The sequence below is a fragment of the Orbicella franksi genome, chromosome 10, assembly GCF_964199315.1.
Source record: "Orbicella franksi chromosome 10, jaOrbFran1.1, whole genome shotgun sequence".
Classification (NCBI taxonomy): Eukaryota; Metazoa; Cnidaria; class Anthozoa; order Scleractinia; family Merulinidae; genus Orbicella; species Orbicella franksi.
This window is the reverse complement of record NC_138154.1, coordinates 22,122,029-22,142,478: the sequence shown is the minus strand read 5'-3', so window position 1 is coordinate 22,142,478 and position 20,450 is coordinate 22,122,029. Positions and strand designations below refer to the sequence as shown.

The 20,450-nt window shown below is 37.4% G+C and overlaps 3 protein-coding genes and 1 pseudogene across 5 annotated transcripts in view; 1 reads left to right on the top strand and 3 right to left on the bottom strand.

Annotated features, from left to right (window-relative positions):
• LOC145500186 (uncharacterized) overlaps nt 1-20,450 on the bottom strand; it is a 154,304-nt gene that overhangs the window by 81,235 nt on the left and 52,619 nt on the right. The gene's annotated exons all lie outside the window — the stretch shown is intronic.
• On the bottom strand, nt 2,151-4,245 carry LOC145500571 (perlucin-like protein). The gene is made up of 3 exons (XM_081480091.1): nt 4,063-4,245; nt 3,380-3,491; nt 2,151-3,171 (listed from the first exon to the last, which is right to left on the bottom strand). Exons 1-3 carry the CDS (start codon nt 4,243-4,245, stop codon nt 2,783-2,785), a joined length of 684 nt encoding a protein of 227 aa, XP_081336217.1. The 3' UTR covers nt 2,151-2,782.
• On the top strand, nt 10,425-13,369 carry LOC145500711 (neuronal pentraxin-2-like). The gene is made up of 3 exons (XM_081480234.1): nt 10,425-10,859; nt 11,937-12,153; nt 12,969-13,369. Exons 1-3 carry the CDS (start codon nt 10,562-10,564, stop codon nt 13,360-13,362), a joined length of 909 nt encoding a protein of 302 aa, XP_081336360.1. The 5' UTR covers nt 10,425-10,561; the 3' UTR covers nt 13,363-13,369.
• LOC145500710 (uncharacterized) lies at nt 14,343-16,053 on the bottom strand (annotated as a pseudogene).

Sequence of the window (20,450 nt, the reverse complement as noted above, 5' to 3'; positions counted from 1 at the left end):
ATCAAGCAGCGGACTTTTTACTCTTTTTTTCGGATATAAACACGGCTGACATTACCGTCGGTTACTAGTAATGTTTAATGCATCGAAAAGAAAATGGATTTGTTACGAATTTGCGTTGCTATTTAAATATTTGTCCAGTGTTGACTTCTGTAGCTTAACAGTGCCCAAGTTGACAGATCGGTGCTGACTCTGTTTGTTTTCTGAAATTGAGCTCTTTCACCTGTCTCCTGTTTTGGCGACTTGTCCTCAATTTTAAAGCAGCTCAGTCACGATATTTTGAGTTATTTCAACCACGTACAAAATTACCTTTAAATTGAAGGAAATCTAAAAATAGTAGTTTACTAAGATAGAAAAATATCAGATAGATAATAATAAACCATAAAGGAACATGGATGGCTAAACATAGAGAATATTAACATGGATTACAAACGACGAACTTAATAAAATTTAGGCTGAACTTTTCAAGATTCGCAAACCGTGACTTAGCTCCTTTGACATTCTTTGTTCGACAAAACTAAGCCTTGGACTCCGTGAGTCAAAAAATAGGTATTTATGTAAATGCTTACCACATTTGTTCGCAAACAAATAGACGTTCTCTGAGGCTCTTTTTGTAAATGGAACACAATAAAATTTAATATCTAAATATCTGTGGACAAAAGAAAAAAGATACAGACGAAACAATATCAGAGAGAGGAACCTCACGTACCACAACATGGGTGTTTGCTTGAAATCTATAATTATTACGTTTATTTACACTCGTACACCTAGCAAAACTTATCTATGGTCAGCAATAAATAAAAAGTGAACCCCCTTGATACGACTTTTGGTTTCCAACACGAATATATGGCCCTTTTAGAAAGCTTTCCCATGGCACGAAGCTTGACGCTAAACGTGAAAGCATCGTACATGAGAGAGTTTTTGCAAAATTTTCTATCTTCGTTGTTCGTAGGCTATATCAACTTGCTTTCGCAGTCATAAACGTCCTCATTGTTCCCTTCTGATTTGTTGTTATTTCTGTTGAGACTCTACCTTGAACACCATTATTTTGTAGATAATTTGCACATAATGTGATATTTTTTACTTAGCGGCCTTCACTTGGGTGCTTTTTAACCGCGCGCCCTGTTCCTTGTGACGTCATGAGTCGTGGTTTGCGAAAAGCGACACAGAGAGTATAAAGTAAGGTGTTTTTCAATCAACGCCCTCTTCACCTCTATGTGAGATTTCGTGCTGAAAGTTGGTCGGATTACCCAGTTTGAGGTGCTATTAGTATTCGTATCGAATATTTTTTGATAAAACAAAAATAACAAATGTTCAAAGGAGTGTATAGTGGATTGTTTATACTACGCAGTGACTATAATCGCGGGAGCTGGGAACGATGTTACCCGATTTTCGACGGAAAGCGCTAGCTAGCGTTATTTAAATCTCTTGAGAGTATCTTATGTTCCTTTGGAAATGGTTAGCGATTGCTAAAGTCATTTTGGTTGTCAAGTAGACGTATTATTGGAGGTTGAGCTGTGTCCGACTTTAAAAATTCATGGGCAGATTGAAAGTTGGAAAACATTACAGAATTTCGACGGAGATACTAGTTTAAATTTTGTAAGAGTATTTGATGTTTATTAAGAAATAGTAGACGATTGTGAATACTGTTTGGGCGTTGCTGTGGATGAACGTTTCTCGGATTGGTTATGCACCTGTGCTAACAAAACATTCAGTGTGATCTATTGTTAGCTGCAAGGTGCTTACGATGAAGGCTATTTTCTCAGCTGTGTAAATGCACGGTATATGACATATGCAGAATCTGTATCCAGCAAAGGTACACAGGCACACAATCTGTGCTGAAATGATTAGTTTATTTTGCTTTCTCAACAAAGGTGCTTAAATATTAAATCAGCATACTTGTCTGTTAAAACACGACAGGAGTTTGGGAAACTGTTTTAATTCTGCACGGTATATGACATATGCAGAATCTGTATCCAGCAAAGGTACACAGGCACACAATCTGTGCTGAAATGATTAGTTTATTTTGCTTTCTCAACAAAGGTGCTTAAATATTAAATCAGCATACTTGTCTGTTAAAACACGACAGGAGTTTGGGAAACTGTTTTAATTCTTGTGAAAATTCTTCATGAAAATAACTCATTCTGTCCAGTTACAAAGGACGCAAACAAACCAGTGAAATAATCAAAACTTAAAGAGAATACATGTAGCTGACGCGAAGCGAGGGAATACGCATGCCAGCCAGTCACGATTGCTTTTGATTTTAGTTCTGATTGGGCTACAAAGCAGCACAATGTTGTCAAGCCAAGCGCGTAGTTAAGTTATGCCGAACCAAAGCAAACGTAAATTACTTTTGACAGTCAAGTGAAAAGTGCTATGTTGTAAGCAACCAAGGCTATTATAAGCTGCATACAACCAAAGTTCTCCGAGAAGAAAATGTCCAAAGGCAAAATTTAGAGAGCCGGGATTCCTTGCTTCGCTTTAGCTACAGGGAGGGGGTGTTTATAAGATAAGGGCGGGTGGTGGTTTAATATTAAGGTATTTGTGAAGGGTTTGACTCCCAGTCTACACTTTGCTCATGTCCTGAAATGAATTGTACAATTACAAACCGCGCGGGAAAATCCAATTCGTTTACTTTTAATAACAAGTCAAGGTTTTGTGTCGACGTTTGCTTCCGAAACAAAAAAAAGATACTTTCAATGCTGTGTAGTTAAGATGAAAATTAAGGTGAACCATGTAACAATATTTTTATATAATGTAAAATCAAACAACACAGTAGAAAGTTTCACATGTCGTGTAAGGAGTATTTGCAGACATAAGGCCTGCTTTCACCGCACTCAATGTCATGGAAGCCATGGTTTTCCACGTACTCTCCACAGTTTTCCCTCTCACCGCCATCTGGATGCTTACCATGCCACAGCGGGTCCAGCCTGGGAACGCTTCCATCCATCCACACCCATCGCCCCTCCTCTGCAATGTCTGTCATTCCCACGAACACTTTTTCACCGTTCTCTAGAATGGTATCTAGGAAATAACGCTCGGCGAAGTCTTCAACAGAAACTAATCCAGCTCCTACACTGATGCAGCTCGAATTAGCCTGGTAAAAGTTTTCTTTTGTGCGGAAAACTTTATAACAAGAAAGTTTGTACGGTGCCCAGCCAGCCTTACAAGTATCTGGAAAATAGCGTAAAAATACTTCACTACGAAACTCGTTTGTTGGAAATCCGGTTAATTCTAATCGAGGATCACATCGTTTAAACGTTGCACTGCAATTTATTCTTTATGCATTCCTTGTGATTAATTGAAATTTCAGGTTAATCATCAATTTTTGAATTTTAGAAACTGACACTTATTCGGGAAAATTATGTTGAACTTTACTTACTCAGTTCAGCGCATGTCTTTCCTTTCCAGCCGTCTGGGCAAGCGCATCTCGAAGTGCTACCTACATCAATAGAGTAGCAGATGCCAGCGTTCTCGCAGGGAGAGGAAAGGCACTGAATCAAATTGTATGCAAAAAAGACGATTATTTAAATTCAACTCTTAATGTAATCCGTAGAACTAGTTTTCAGACTTTCCAGTAAGGACCGAACGTTTAAGGTTAATAAATTGTTTATTATATGGCCTTTTGCTTCGTTTTTGCAGAATTAGCCAATCAGAGTGCACGTTACATGGGCAACAAACACAAGCCATATAACAAGCTTATAATAAAAACAAGCTGATCTTCTCATCTTTTGTGCATCTGCAGTTTTTGTTCCAAACATTTTGAGGAGAATTTTAAAGGTCACTGCCACTTTAAATGACGTCAATTACTCGCTGAAGACACTCTTGAATTAAGAAATCATAGCAATGGTATTTTCAAAATTTCTTCAAACATCGTTCACCGCGAAGAGTTTCCTCTTCACACCAATATATGTCCGAGGGCTAAATTACTCGTCAGGACACTCTGTAGAATAGTGCGTAGCCATTGAACAGCTTCTTGATTATAAAATGTAAATTTATTGGCACTTTTAAAACTGTCCGCGTAATGAAGGATATAAACTTTGAAACAATGCAAGCCTTATTTACCTTTCTTGCTCTGAAGCTCCACCCCTTCTTGCGCTTAAGACTATACTTTAGAACACCAAACCTCAAGATCTGACAGATGTAACGGAACGATTCATCACGAGGGCCCAAATTGAAGGTGTCACATTTCATGCTAAGGATACAAGCCATTTGACATTCTTTATCACTTGAGACAAGTTTGGTCATGACAATAGGGCCTGCCAAGACATAGTTCTCTATTCGTTTGCTAAAGACAACTTGCTGAGGACGATCACTTTTGCACGTGCCATCTGAAAGTGGAATCAGGTTATTTGTTGTTGTAGTTTAGCGGAATTTTGCACAACGCCTGTTATGACCACATCAAAGGCTGGAAAAAAATTTCTTTGCTACTTATATTAGGTGCAAAATTTGAATATTTAACACTAACCTATTGCAGTTACAAAGTGAGGCACACGGCAAATGTACAACAATTCTTATAGTAACACGTTTAAAGGCTGATCTTCCCTTCTAAAATTATTCTGAATTAAGAAAAAATAGTCTTCTAGGTGTTTTTAAAATAAAGCTCTGACCACAGACATACCACTTTTAACTGGAGGAGAATTGTACAGTAGGAAGACAGCGACAAACTTCACGCGCCAACTACAAATCATCGCTTGTTAAATTGTCAAATGAAACGAATATTCATCACTCCATCAATGATGTGTGTGAATGATTTAGCGACTTACTGAAAAGTCGCCAAACTTGGAGTTATAAATAATTAATAATGGTAATTGAACTGAGTGGAGTGCAATTTGGTCTGAAATCATACGCGTGATTTCAAAATCGAACGAGCGCGCAGCGCGAGTTCGATTTGAAATCACAAGTATGATTTCAGACCAAAATTGCACGACATGAAGTTCAATTGCCACTTTATTAGGTCCATTTTGAAATCGCACAATTTTATCGCCTTAAATTTTAGATTTTGGTGTATTGTTTCAGTAGCCGGTTTGTTAAAAAAAAAGCGGAACCGGAAAAGCCGTTACGTCTAATTTAGTAGGCAAAACGATGTCATGTGACGAAAACTCATTCGAGCATGACAAAGAAACAAGCAATTCTGATCTGAAGTCGAAAATAGTCTACTTCAGGTATAAAAGTGCAATTCTCGTCGCCTGAATCAATTATGGAAGGCCTACCTTTCTTCTGTGGTTGAGGCTGCGACTTTTCATTGTCTTTGGAGAAGAAATTTGAAGGTGCATATCCTGTGTAATTCTGCGATCGATTTCTTTTGAGTTGTGAAACTCCCTCGAGTGTACGATGCCAAGTGGATAGTACGTTTTTTTTCTTTTAAATGCCGTTCAATGGTATGATTTTACGGGGTCCAGCTCGTTATCATCTCCGTTTCTTTTTGTAACCTCGGCGTAGGACTCAATACTCAGGACCTTGTCAAGTTCTGACAGCGCCATTTGTTTTAACAAAAGATATTTCCAAGATGGCGGGACTGGCACCGGCTTCGTAAGACGTTCGTTCATTCACTATTTTGTGCAGTGTGGCGTATGTTGACTATGTTTATTCACAGCAACAGAGTTGAGCTGTTTTGTTGCTTCGTTTGAAACTACCGGAAACCTGGAAACATCTACCTTCTTGAGATGACTCTGAATTTGTTGTTGTGTGGTTTTCGTTTGTTTATGTTTTACTGGACTCAGTATCATACGGATCTTGAGCAGATGTTGAAGAAAAATGGCCAAAATATTCGTCAAAATGGACACTGAAAGTTGGGAACTTCCATTAAAGTAGGTCTTCAGCCTAAAGGAGCTCATAATCGTCATTCAGAAACTAATTAATTAAATTTGTCAATTTTTTTGGAAAAAAAGCTACAATAACAACAAAGTTTTGGCAATAGTATTTGCAAAATTCTCCACACAGTGGCTTTTTGCCTTTCATTTTCCTGAAATTTTATTGATTACTTTAAACTAATCTTGAAATCTGATGGGTTGTTATGTTTTACTGGCCCATTCTCATTGGCTGAGAAAAAGATGCGATTTAGAGCAAAAAATAGTGCGATTCGTGAATAAATCGCACCATTGAGAGCCAATCAGATTGCAAGGATAACCAGTGATTTCAAAATGGATTTAATAAAGTGTAAAACTGAATTGATGCAGAACAGAATTTTGCAAAACTATAATGATAAATTAATGAAAATGACTAAAGTTATAAGAATTTTATGCAAATTAAGATCCTGTCAATTTTTCTTATAAAACATACTTAAGATCCTGTCAATTTTTCTTATAAAACATACACAATCTGACTGGTGTATCAAATAATCCCAAATAGCTTAAAAATTTGTTTGAATGAAAAAAATAAACAAGTAAATAAATAAGTAAATAAAAAAAGAAGAAAAAATCAAGCAGATTCAAAGGCCAAGTTTAAGTTAAATGTTCGTCAGTTCTTATAAAATTGTGCTCTACAAAAAATTCTTAGGAAACACGGCTAAAGAAAGGAAGCAAAATCTGATAGCTTCTTTTTGACTTCTGTTCATAAATAATAAATTAAAGCTACTGGAAACTTTATTCTATTCATCTGTGTTCACAGCTACGTTAGCTATGCAAATCAAATTGTCTTTTTAAAGAAAAGCAGTTTGCCCAATCAAGTAATTCTTCACTTTTATGTGTAAAGGTACAATAGACGGCTTTCTACATAAATAATTTATGTTGAGGTTGAGAGTTGAATAATTCATTTATTTTGTTTTAACATTCGGAGCTAAGTCGGACTGGGAAAACTAGGTTATTCTTTGAGCGATGAGACACCCCTTTTCGTGTAAATAATGGAGAAACTAGGCTCTAAAAACATCACAGTTTGGCAACTGAAAAGATGAGCACTAGAAAATCTCTGATCTTTTATTTTCTGACTGACGTAGAGGCTAATATACACTATAACTATTGCAATTTCAGCCGCTCACAATGTTATTTCAACACTTTTAGATTGATCAAGTATCGTGCGTTCCTTTGCACAGCCTTCTGGAGGCTCATGTGTCAGAAGTCCCCTTCCTTAGTTTTGCTATATAGTGAAGGTGCCCCCCCCCCCGACACCGAACTTATTTATTTGCGCATTAGCAACGTGTTACCTCTTACTGGCGGGAAATATTTTTTTCCATTTTCTTCGAATTTTAGTAACCTGTACCAAGAGTGTGTGTATGTTTAACAAAATTGTAGTAATGTTTTCGCGAGAGTAAAATCGTTCGAGACACCTGAATATATTTAAATCCTGATTTGTACAACAAATACCCATAATTTTGACCTCCTAGGCTAGATATTTTCTTTACTTCATCAAACAACTGCTCAGACCTCAGAAGTCGTGTATTTGCAGGTTTCTTGACAAGTGACAAACTGCCCCGGGAGGAATGTGGAAAAATAGCCAGATACCTTGCGTATAAAATCAAAAGAGTGTACAAGGGTTTTCATACAGTGTTCATTGCAGTCTAAATAAACACGGTCAGAGGTGCTATACTCGACTTAGTAGGTTTATCCCTCCCTAGAAAGGATTCAGGATTTACCATAGATGTTCCTCCTTTTTGTCATCAAGGTAGAAATAGATAATCAGTCGCACGAAAATGATATCAATTTCAATTTGCGTGTCCCATAATCACGGTCTCTTGTAGCGCTGACTACGTCTGCTGTAGGTTTTTGCCAAGTCAGTTTCTTTCAGTGAAGGCCAGCCTTTCAGATATATCTGCGTTAGCTAACACAAATGCATTAGCATGTTATATTCAGAGTAACTTTTGGAAGATTTTTGTGCAGCAAGTTTTGTCGTTGTGATTGCCTTGAAAAGAGCACGCAAAAACATCGAGATACCGGGCTTGATCGGCTTGTTTGATGAAATAAGGAATTTTCGTCGTCGGATTTCAAAATTGATTTATCTGCATTTTTATGTAAATGGTTCGTTTTAAAGTTCGGCTACTTTTAATTAAAATTAAATTACGTTTATTTAATATTGTCAAATTTAATTAAAATTAAACAAGGCGCTTCGTCTGCTCCATACTGAAAAGTGAGAATAAACATTTTATTTTCCGGCAAAGAAATAGCTTCTGTAGAAAAAGGGTTCACGAGGAAAAAAAGCTTGACAGAGCAAAAAACTTGACAGAAACATGACGTTTGTTACCATAGTCAAATGTACATATGCAGAAGTTAGCAGTCCAGTGCTTAACCAAATCTTGATCATTATAATGACGACACGGAGTCGCTTCATCGCTTGTTATGGTTTCGACTCGGTGTGTTTACTCTGACCAATTTTATATTATCTAATTAAAGCGTATCTAATTAAAGAGTATAGAGCTGGCTATCAAGCTTTGCGAATCTTGTTTTTCGTTAATTTAATTTCTTCCTCAGTTTCCGGAGCCAAAGGGGAGAAAACGTGTCTACATTTTGCAATATTCAATTGCAAAGAAAAGTCAGAGATCATTTTCAAAATAGCATTAAAAGGATGTGGATTGATCGTACAAACAATGCTCTCGGAAAAAAAAAAATCGAAATAAAATATTTCGTAGACAAGTTTTTTGTTGTTTATATATTAAACTAACTACTGTGCAAATATGAGGGCAAGAGAACAAATTTCCTTTGACTTGTAGTCTGAACTTTCAAAAGGTGATTCGGACGCGCAAATTTAGAGGTCGTGAAAAATTCGACAATTCATTTTATTTTAAAATTCCTGGTACGGTTTAATAGCTCGCTCTATAAGGTTTAATTTGATATGGGGTTTTGGTACCTACTGTTTAAACCGGACGCGCCATATCGCTTTGACTCGAGACACCTTTAAAGGTATACGGTAACCTTAATTTGGTGTTGTCGCGTGGCCTTGACGCATTCACCTGAACAGCGTTGATTAAAATATCTGTATTGAAATAAAGCCAGTTGTAGGAAAGCAATCTAGTATTATATGACGGCAGTTGCAGTTTCTTAGCAACAGACGTTTTGACAGATGTTTGTTTCTCTCGTTTCTGCTAATGCAAGGCAACATTCAACATTTATCCCGCTACCGATGGTACATCACAGCACGTTTCACGGATGAAAAAAAGCCGAGGTACGATTTTGAACTGCTAATACAATGTAGGAACTTTCAACTCGCAAAATTCCCAGGAAACTTTGTTATAATTGTTACTTCATTTTGTTTTAAAGAAAGTAACTGTAATTTAGAAATGAAACGCCTTTTTAACTTTATTTCTGACGAGCGATACGGCGTTTAAACGGCGACTTTAGAAGAAAGGAAATGGCGGAGATCGACAACAACTGTACAGCGGAGGAGAGAAATAAGAAAACTTGCGTCTTCGTTGTTTTTAATCGTTCAATAGCAAACTGGTATTTTAACAATCCTCCGCGATCTTCTAAAGCATGGACAACTTGTTATTAGGCAAGGAGAATTAACAGTCAAAAAACTTCCAGATCGAAAAGTATCGATAAATATAACTTCTCGTCAATCAATAACATACAATTGTTGCCTTGTCTTGCTCACTTTTATTTTGTATAGGTTGTGCTTGATCGGCATGACACTTCTCCAATATCTAAAATAATTAAAAAGAAAGTAGTTTTCATAACTTGCTACTTTAATCATGTTTCTATACGTCTTATATGACATTATGATCTGGCAAAAAATAGCATATGCCGATAAAACAAATAAGGCCAGATGCTATTTTAGCGACGAGCGATATCCAAGTGCACTTTTCGAGAAATAAGCATGAGGAATGGTAAGTCTTTAAGATGACACTTAGGACGTAGAGAAATTTTGATCAACCAGGGTTCTTATTCGGTTAAGAGTATTTTCGTTGTAACAGAGTTTTTGGTCTGTTTTTTTTTTCTTACAACTTTTTGAGATCTTATGGCTCTGTTTCAACTAGCAAGATGTGAGAGGCAGAGATGTCAATTAACAAAACTGGCTAACAAACTCAACAAACTCTCCTTCTTGAAGTTCTTGCATTATTTATGGCCAGTTGGAAGAAAACCAGCAGAAGGTTGACAAAAATTAAACAAAACTTCGTTCAAGTGGTATTGGTCCGGCTATCTGCTCTGGAAACTTGAGGGAATCCTAAAGTTAATCTTGTCGTGTTTAATTGATGGAGATATCTTGAGACAACAGATTGACTGCCTTATCAGAATTAATGAATCGATCAATACTTGCGAATCTCCTGCTCTGTTTAACTAAGAGAAACAGAGACCGCCTTGTTAAAATCAGTCTAGCCAATCAGGGCCAGAGACAGCTATTGTATGTACTTAAGTCAAACCGTTTTTAGTCGGTCGAGAAAATGAAATAACTGCAGCTGCCTTATTGCAACGATACCCCTGATCCATGAACTTAAGTGGCTCATGGCAAGTGTCTTCGTCGGTTGAGAAATTGTTACCTTTGAGAAATTCTTGATTAGTTGCCAAATTTGACATACCGTTTAAAATATGTGATTATTGATCTTTTGTCTTTTATGTCACTTCAGGAGAAAAAATAACCGTGAGTAGTTCTGCATTTAATATTCGTTTGCTTTTCAGAACTGGAATAACTTGTCAAAATGACAGTTTATGTAAACCTATTCCTCCTCTTGGCATTTCTTGACGTAGCCACTGGTCAGTGTTTCACACAAGAAAATGTACCCAGTATGGCTCTTAAAGGTCACACCTTTAAAAGGGTTGTAGTGAAAGCTGCGTACATATGTGACTTCAAATGTGAGCAAGACGTTAGATGCCAGAGCTTCAATTACGTCACCCAGGAGAACATTTGCGAACTGAACAATAGAACGAAAGAGGAAAAGCCGGAATACTTTGTTCGAGATCCAGAAAGGTTCTACGTAAAACGATTATCTAGGAAAGGTAGGTCTTGCAATTTTGTACCGAAGATATTAGGCATCAAAAACCTGAGTCCATGATCAGTCTTTGGGTAGGGGATAACAGACAGAGATATACCAGAAATTTAATTTGACTTGAGTTGCTAAAACACCGGTTTTAGCATTTACTGCACCCAAATTCGCAATTAGCCAATTAGAGCACGACGGCTCTTGGAAGATAAACGTATAATCATTAGTTGTTGCTGGGCTTCTTTATGACTTCGTTACACGCTTCGATGCTCACTGGCGGACCATGTTATTTCGAACTCAGTCGTCGGTCAAACCCATTTCCTTTGGATTTCTCTCTTTTTCCCGTCATCTGCTGACAAGGTCTGAAAATGACAGTTCTCCATTCTCCAAAAAAGGTTAGAATTACTGCGAAAGATGATAAGCTGAAAATATCAAATTTGTCTTTCGATACAACAGATCCTCGCTAAATAAATTTGCCGGCTGGGTGGTCCGTATAGTGAAAAATTGTGGTCACAGTTTCTCACTATACGGGCCGACCCGAAGCCGGAAAATAACATGTTTATGTTTTTTTGGTTTGAAATTGTACTGCAAAAACAATTTCTGTCAGTCCTTGCGAATCACTCGAAATCAAACTTTGCTATTGTAAATTGAGCACCAGAAAGCAAGGAAATTGATTAAGTGTATTTCACAAAACATTTTCTTAAATACAGCAATGATCAGAGAGCTAAACTCAACTGTAATTGACTCATTTTTTGCTAAAAATTGTGCGGCGAGAGAAACACAGGATTACGCGCCATTACAGCGCCGAGCTACAAAAGCACAAATAAACTCTCACAACTTAGCTCATGAGCTGAGAAAAAATACGTCCCTTAATAAAAGGGATTAATAAAGTTTTGCAAATTGCACTTATTTCCAATTTCACTAGTTCAAGTACAGTCACCCGTTCTCCCAAGAAACTTCGGAGGGAGAGTCTCTAGAGGAGAGCGCTGGTTATACACGGCCTACTACTTCAATAGTCACCATTTAATTACTTATAATCTTGAAATAGTTCCAACCCTTAACTAATATGTAGATCAACAATTTTTACTCACAGACTATGCTTTACAATTTCTGAACGAAGAAAGTAAAGATTTTGCCCAGGTGGCCGGAGGTTTGCCAGATCTGACACAGTTTACATTGTGTTTTTGGATGAAGTCCAATGACACTGAGAATAGAGGAACACCACTCAGTTATTCCTTAAAAGAGGAAGATAATGAGCTGCTCATTTATGACTACAGATCATTTCGCCTTGGCATTGGTGGCAAACAGGAGTAAGTATAGAGCCGTCGCCCCAGGTTTAAAACTTCTTTTTTCAATAACAGAGATATTGCAGTAGAGCTAAGGAAAAGTAGAAGTCTGGGAACGCTATAAGGCTGTGAGGCAGAGCATTAATTTATTGTGGAATCATGCTTGAGTGTATGGAAAAATGCATTTCACCTCAAGTCTTCAGCTCGTGAGGTATCAAAAAATTTGAAATTCTCTGAGCAACCCTGTATAAACGTCCTTATGAATTAGTTTGTTATCTGCAACTTTCTGAAGATTTCCAATCATTGCACCAAGGTCAGAGGAATGTTTCCGATCATTTTCCAGGTATTTCCGGCGACAGTTTTTGATCGATGATTGTCAAATCATTGACAAGGGTGCTAGCAAGACATTGAAATTGCCCACCAACAAGATTCCACCTCGTTAAGGAGACGTCAACGGATATAATCGACGTACCTTTTAGGTACGTTTCAAGTGCATTTCAGGCGAGTTTGGACGAGCCATGGCATGATTTATATTTTGACGAGACGAAGTCGGGACAAAATATCCATGGCGAAACCAAACGAGCCCGATATGCTTCCGAAGCTTGCCAAAAAAGGTACGATCACAAGACTTGTGCTTAAAAGGGAGACGAAATGTCTATCACTCTCGAAACTAGCCTTGTTTCAATCAAACAAATTTGTTAAAATGGTTTTGGGCTTTTACCATGTTCTATCCTTATTGTGAATGCTATCGCTTACCGCGTGCTTAACAACCTCCTGCCTGCCTGCATAACTCAATGGTTGAACATTGTACGTTGACCATTTGTTATATTGTTTTACAGAACTACATCAGTTTCTGCAAACGACGGCAAATGGCATCACATATGCGCATCCTGGGAAAACAATGCGGGCTCGTGGAAATTCTATAAAGATGGACGCGTAAAAAAACAAGGGGAAAGCTTGAAGGTTGGTCACGTGATTAGATCCGGAGGATCTTTAGTTGTGGGAATCGAGCAAGATCCTCCTGGTGAGTTCCAACCTAACCAGTCGTTTAAAGGAATGACGACAAATTTGAATGTATGGGATCACGTGTTATTAGCTGAAGAAATCGAAAGCTTGTCAAAGTCTTGTCTGTCAGGAGAAGGGAATGTAGTCAAATGGACAGATCTAATACATGATCATAGAGGAAAGACCAAGCTGGTTATTCCATCTCCTTGTAAGTCGCTAAATGGGTAGCGCTCATGGAATATTGCTTTGGTCTTTTTTGTGGATGGTGCCAAACTTGTGAAGTGCTGAAAATGACGTTCGTGGTGGGAAACAATATTGTTCGGATATTCGAGGGAAATTACATCAGTATAAGATTACTTCCCTGCGTGTTCTCAACGACTAAAAGCGAAGTCAATGACAATTTTGTTAGATAGGTTGATCTGGTGTGAAAAAAAACCCTCAGTTACTATAAACTGCCGTCGGATTTTTTAGCAACGAGCTGGTAGGACATTACAAGAAGAAGATTGCACAATTCGTGGGTTGGCCTTTCTTAAATTCTGAACCTGCCTAGCTCCACATCATTAACTGTACGTGCTCTCAAGTTCAAACATATTCAAGGAGTACCCACCATGTTATTTGCGAAATGGACGCGTTTGTTTTCATCGTGTGCGAAGGGTGAACGAAACAAAAATTTTAATCAAACAACCGTATTTGAATGTCCAAAAAGGACGACTAAACGAACAAAGTTTAGCTGAAAAATTAGATAACAAAATCCTGATAAGTCATGGAATCCAAAATTATTATTTCCAGGAAAGGCACTTTTAAAAACTAGACATCGGTTTTATTTCATTATCTCGGCTGCCACCCGTAAGAAGATTAACCAAGGTAAGAGTAAATACGGTTGGGAATGCCGCAAAATAATGGCATTCAATGGAATATGAATGAACTCCAGTTTTCCCTTTTAGAGTAACAACATAACGTAATTAGGGAGAAGGTATAATTTGATCAGTACAGAAAAAGAAAATCAAGTAACCTTTTTTAATACCCCGAAATATCCCACGATTATATTATCCTGCACCAAAAACAAGTTTTCCCGTAATAATTCAATACATGCTAGAAAAATTTATCGAATACATTCTGGCTCGCGTTCTTATTCTTCAACACATTTTTGACAGATTGATACTTGCCATGCACCTTTCCTTTTCTTTCCCTGAGCGGTTCCACTAAAACATCAACCTGTATAATTAACTGTATATTGTTTTGACCTCTTACAGAGCTTTGTTCTTTTAAATATTTCCTTAAACATGGGAATTCGAAAACTGTAAATAAGAGGATTTAAAAGAGAATTAGCCAAACGAAAAAGGTTAAAAATGTAAGTCCAAAGTAATGGAACACACTTGGAACAGAGATAACGAGTGCAGTGAACTACGATACCTGGAATCCAAAAGAGAAGAGATGCAGTTATAACAATAAACAGAGTCCTAGAGAGTTTCACTATCTGTTGCGACTCATTTCGCTTGTTATAAGCGGTGTCTATGACAGGGTCTCTACAGTTAAGCCTTTGTCGGATTTTCAGATAAGAAACGCAGATCGTTATCAAACATGAAAACAAGACTCCGCAGAATTCAACTGCACAGTACGAGAAATCCAATATGTCGTATACAGCTAGCAGAGCCAATGCCCCGGCAAAGATTGCAGCTACCCACAGAAACGTGGCTGCACAAAGGCAGCTTTTAGCACTTGCTACTCGATGGCGGAGCGGCCAAATCAAAGCATATGCACGTTCCAGAGAGATGAGTGCGAGGAAAAATACTGATACAAAAGAAAAAGTTATTTGAAAAGCAGTTGAAATCTCTCCATTAGGAATGTTGTTGACGGTTGGTTTTTCAAGATACTGAGGAATATGGAAAGTTCTTAACGCTAATGGTTCTGTGACTCCGACAAGCAGATCAGAAGAAGAAAGGAAGTTCGCTTGAGTCTGTTGCAATGCTTCCCTCCTGTGATTTTCGATAGCGGGAGGGATCTAAAAATAGCAAGAGAGGAATATGGGAGATTAACTCTTTTTCCCTTCATCCTCTCTTTTTCCTCCATATAGTTCACGAATAAATGTACCTTTGTTGGTGCTTGTTTACTACCTATAGCACCTCCATAAATTTGTTTTAAATCTTTACTGTTGACAAGTTCTGTTACAAGAAGTAGAGTATGCATGGGACATTCAGTCTGAAACTCATATTTGAATTGCTTTAGCCGGTCAATGAATATCGCGATGACGGGGTTGACTGTCGAATGTTTCTTGTTACAATCTTGTCTAAGAAGAAAGCTCAAGGCTCGGCACTGAATATTGCTATTGCATGTATTTTGCTTGTTTTCTGCTGATTGTATAATTTGAGCATGTTTTGGATATATCTAGAGCTTTCTTCAGTTGCTTCGTACTTTTGCTGTACGCGATTTTGTCCTGCCAGTATTTCGGAACGTAGAATTTACATGTATGCAGCATTTATTTTATAAATTGCCCATGGCCATGTCTCACATTTATTAAAGACGCTTTGGTCGATGCGTATCAAGAAAGACTTTGCCTCTGTCCGACCTTGGCGTTGAAACAGCTTGAGGTCTCCGGCAGTACCAAAGACCTCAGGCAAATTTTTTCATGTATGGACCTCCAGCCGGAAAATATCGCAGCGGTACATATGTATTTGGTTTTTGTAACTCCTCGCTTTTCTGTGTGTATTTCGATGTGAATTATTATCTTTGTTTTTCAGTTTCTCTTTCCTTCCTTTGTCTGTGAATATCAGCAGCTCAACCAACTCGAAACGCTGCAACTTCGGCTGCTACATACGTATTTAAAATTCATATATTTCTTAGTTATATAACCTTTATTTATTTCGTACTGCTTCCTATACATTTTCTTCTGTGATCAAATAGTAGGAATAAAGAGATGATTTAAATTGTCCAGGAGAAAGCAACAATGCAATGTCTAAAAAAAAAAAACAATTCAATGTCTTTCACCAAAATCTGCAATTAACGAAATTCATGATAAACGATAATTATAACGTGAGAAGGGTAAAGCTCAACCTCCTATAGGTCCCTAGGGTGTGTCAGAATTGATTAATTGATTGAAAAGCAACTAATGAATTAAGTAGGATAATTATTAAAGAAAAAATGTAATCACTGGAGCCTTGTGAAGTGTCAATTCTTATTAGTTCTTATTATTTAATTTGTGGCATTTACACTGGCCGGAGAAAGTACAGCCAGAGTTATGAATTGGTGGTACGAATTTCACGCAAATGGATTCCGCAACGACAATCATTTGCCTAAAAAAATGATACACAGATACGAATTTTAGAATTCTTTGACAGGTTGAATTATTTATCCCCTTAAATTGTTATTTTGTGTGTGTGTGTGTTTTTTTTTTCGTGGGAAGTATTAGTACCTAGTATGAGTTTATGGAGATGAAGTAATTCTCCACTTTCAATGATTACAAAAGCGCAATAAATAATTTTGTATGGGTAGTGCAGGAAAGAAACACTGATTACTGGTAACCTTGATAAATTAAAGTATTGCAACAATGAAAAGTTTTAGAACGTCAAATTTGGTGAATAGAAGCTCACTTTGTCTTGTTAGAAATATAACCAGACTGTAGTTAATTATAAATTGGTTTGCAACTTTCAATGTTATGGTAAGCTGTCCTAAATATTAATAAGTGGAAGCAATTTTGAAATTGTTTGTCAAGACAATGCAATTTAAGTAATAAATAAAAAGATTACCAATGCTAAGAAACGAAATGGCCCTCAGATGCCTACAGCAATAACCTTGATCGTATTATCGAACATGCCAGCAGAATATGTACTCTCCCACATACAAGAGAAGAGAGAGACGTTTTTTGAAGACTGATCAGGGGGGTCTTTGGTACTGGGAATCGAGCAAGATCCTCCTGGTGTGTTCGAACCTTAGGAGTCTTTTAAAGGAATGATAACGAATTTGAACGTGAGGGGTCACATGTTATCTGCGGAAGAAATCGAAAGCTCATCAAATTCTTGTCTGTCAGGAAAAGGGAACGAAGTCAAATGGACAGACTTAATACATGGTTGTAGAGCGGGAAAGACCAAGCTGGTTATTCCATCTCCTTGTAGGTCGCTGAATGGGTAGCGCCCATGGAATAATTCTTTAGTCATCTTCGCAAGCTGTTGCACACCAAAGATGCTGACATGCTGACATAAGGACCATATTTGTTGAATCAAAAGGTATGTTTGACAACGACAAATACGTCAGCAAACGCAGCCATGGAAGTGCACTTGTCTTGGCCCTAACCTCTCAGTAACTACAATCAAAAAGTCGCGTAATTGCAACTCTAACTATTGTTTTGATGATCAGAACTGTATAGAGACAGTTGTAACATTGTTATATTTAAATGTAACATAAGATATGTAATTTTATCTTTTGAACAATAAAGACACTTAATTTATTTATTTATTTAGAGAGCCATCCTTCTGATAATTTGTTTTCAAAATGTTGGAACATTTGAAACCTTTACCGCAAGTGTGATGATCATTTAAAAATTGAAGCTAATTAAGGAAAATTGATCCCTTAACGCTCAAGACTTCGGTTTCTATAGCACAAGGATTTTTGTGTTTTACCACCTAGAGGTTCCTCCTAGCATTGCCGACACTTAGGACTCGGTTATTTAATATGTTAGCGTTTTGTTCCTGACATTGGCTTATGAACACGAAAAACAATACATTACGCAGTAACCCTGACTTAAAAGAAACGTGCAAGCAAAAGTAAAGATGGTTGGAACAAAAGAAGGGGTATTCGGATTTAGTGATCTCTGATTTATCAAACAACGAGTAATGAAGAGTTTTGCTGAAAAACCTGTTTACTAAAGCGTTTGAAAGAAACATCGAAATAATCAGAGATGTGGAAAAAGATTTTACAAGAAATAAAAACATTACTACATCACGCTTCAGCGTTATCTTGACGTCATTATCAAATGCAATTTGTATGTTATAAGGTTCGAATATATATTAGTTAAGGCGCGAAAGTTAAAGAAAAATATCAGCTAATTAAACAGTTTTACGTGAATGGAGTCCGCTTGTATGTTAAAGGTTAGTCTCTTTTCCCTTATAAGTAGAATCTTATAACATTTATTCGGAATTCCAGCTTCCCTCTTCTCTTCTTTAGACTCTGAATTGTTAGGGCATATTTAGCCGCTCTAGGTTGTGACACGTACCCATATTCGCAATTAGCCAATCAAGACGTTGTGTCTACTGTCCTGGTATCCTGCGATATCAAGTCACTGACCTGATATGGCTACGAATCATGGTCACTTGGCCGAATTGGGGCACAGTAAATACCTAGTCGTAGCGTTTCTGATACGCTTCGGCGGCATTTTAGGTTCGTTCGGTCTCACCACGGGTATTTTTTCGCCAAAGTACGAACCCTGGTTCCATCGACCAAACTCCCCTGATGTGCCGCCAAAGCGTACCAAAAAGCTACGATTAAGTATAAAGCTCAATACTTATGTTCATTACCACGTTGAAACCGGCGTCCACGCGTGTATTCCGCATAACTTGAACCGCTCCTGGCAATCGTACGTTGTGTCCCCAATTAGTTGTGTTATTAACGCCCAGGGTGCGCAAGACCTCCATTTCGTAATCTGTAAGCGTTGGAACACACCCGTTCCAGGTTTAAGGATTCTCCAACTAGATACGTGGCACATTTTGTGAGCTTCAAGCTTTAAAATACTGCCAAAACGTACAGGAAATCCAAAAGAAAACGCTTCGGCCACTGATGAGAAGAGTGAGTAATTTTCTTTAGTTATTCTTCCAAATGTCTGCATGTTTATTATCATAGGTCTTTGATTCCTTCGTGGAGAATGTTAAAATACATGGAGATGTTTATGAGTCGTCAGTCGGCAATTTTCCAGAAACACAACATAATATACTTAAGTTATCAACTAAAAGGTTCAGTTTCCAGAAGAACGCTGAATTGTTGATTGGAAATCAATCTATACTTTTTTCGTAACGTTCTTTCTACGACAATAATTGTACAATTTCAGATGTTTAAGAAAATCTAGAAGCCTTTGCGACAACTTACTTTACTGCAATTTATGTGGCCTTGCTCAAGGCTACAAGGCGATGTATCTGACAAAGCATCTGAGGATATTGTCATACTGAAACTGTCGATCGTCTTTACTCGTTGGTTTAACTTAGGTGCACTCTTTTTTTTATAAGAATATTGTTTTCCCTGCCGAGGCTGAATATGATTATTTTTCAGAGGATCCGAGTCTTTTTGTTAATTATAAACCAATTTTTTTGCTGCCAAATTTCTCAAAATTCTTTGAAAAGGCCATGTATAACCGCTTAGTCGAATTTGCCGAAACAAACGAAATATTCTATCTTCGTCAGTTTGGTTTTCGTAAAAATCACTCGACATCGCACGCATTAATTCATCTGCTTAATAAAATCTCGTCTGCAATTGACCAACATGAAACCACTGTAGGTATCTTTCTGGATCTTTCTAAAGCTTTTGATACCATTGATCATGAAATCTTATTCACCAATTTGGAACATTATGGTACCCGTGATGCGGCTCTGCAGTGGATAAAAAGCTATTTTTCTTATAGCTATCAATTTGTTCAGTTCAGTCAGAGTTGTTCTCCGATGCAGACCATTAAATGTGATGTACCGCAAGGTTCCATTCTTGGCCTATTATTTTTCATACTTTATATAAACGATCTCCCAAATGCTTCAGAATTGATAGAGCTGCTGCTCTTTGCTGACGATACTAGTTATTTTTTATTCTCACTCCAACCCTAATACCTTAGAATCTGTACTAAGTAACGAACTAAAAAATATTGAAGTTTGGCCACGTTGTAACAAATTATCGGTGAATGTAAAGAAAACGTCTTATCTCATTTTCAAACCTTGGCAGAGGAAATGTTACCACAACTTTTCTATCTCCCTTGGTGGCCAACTTTTAACGCAAACCAACGCTACTAAATTTCTTGGGGTATATATTGACGAGCACCTTACTTGGAAAGATCATATCAGCTATTTATGTAAACAAATCTCCAAATCAATTGGAATGTTATTCAGGTCCCGCTTCTGTCTATCTTCAAAAACTAAACTCACCTTGTACTACTCGCTAATTTATCCTTATACCACCTATTGTAACTCTACATAGTCGTCTACATACGTAATTAACTTAAATCTGATAGAATTTATTGTTTACAAAAATGGGCTGTGCGAGCTATTACCAATTCAGATTACAGAGCACATTCTGCTCCTTTATTCTCCAAATTAGGAATTTTAGACATTTATCAAATCAACACTATTCAA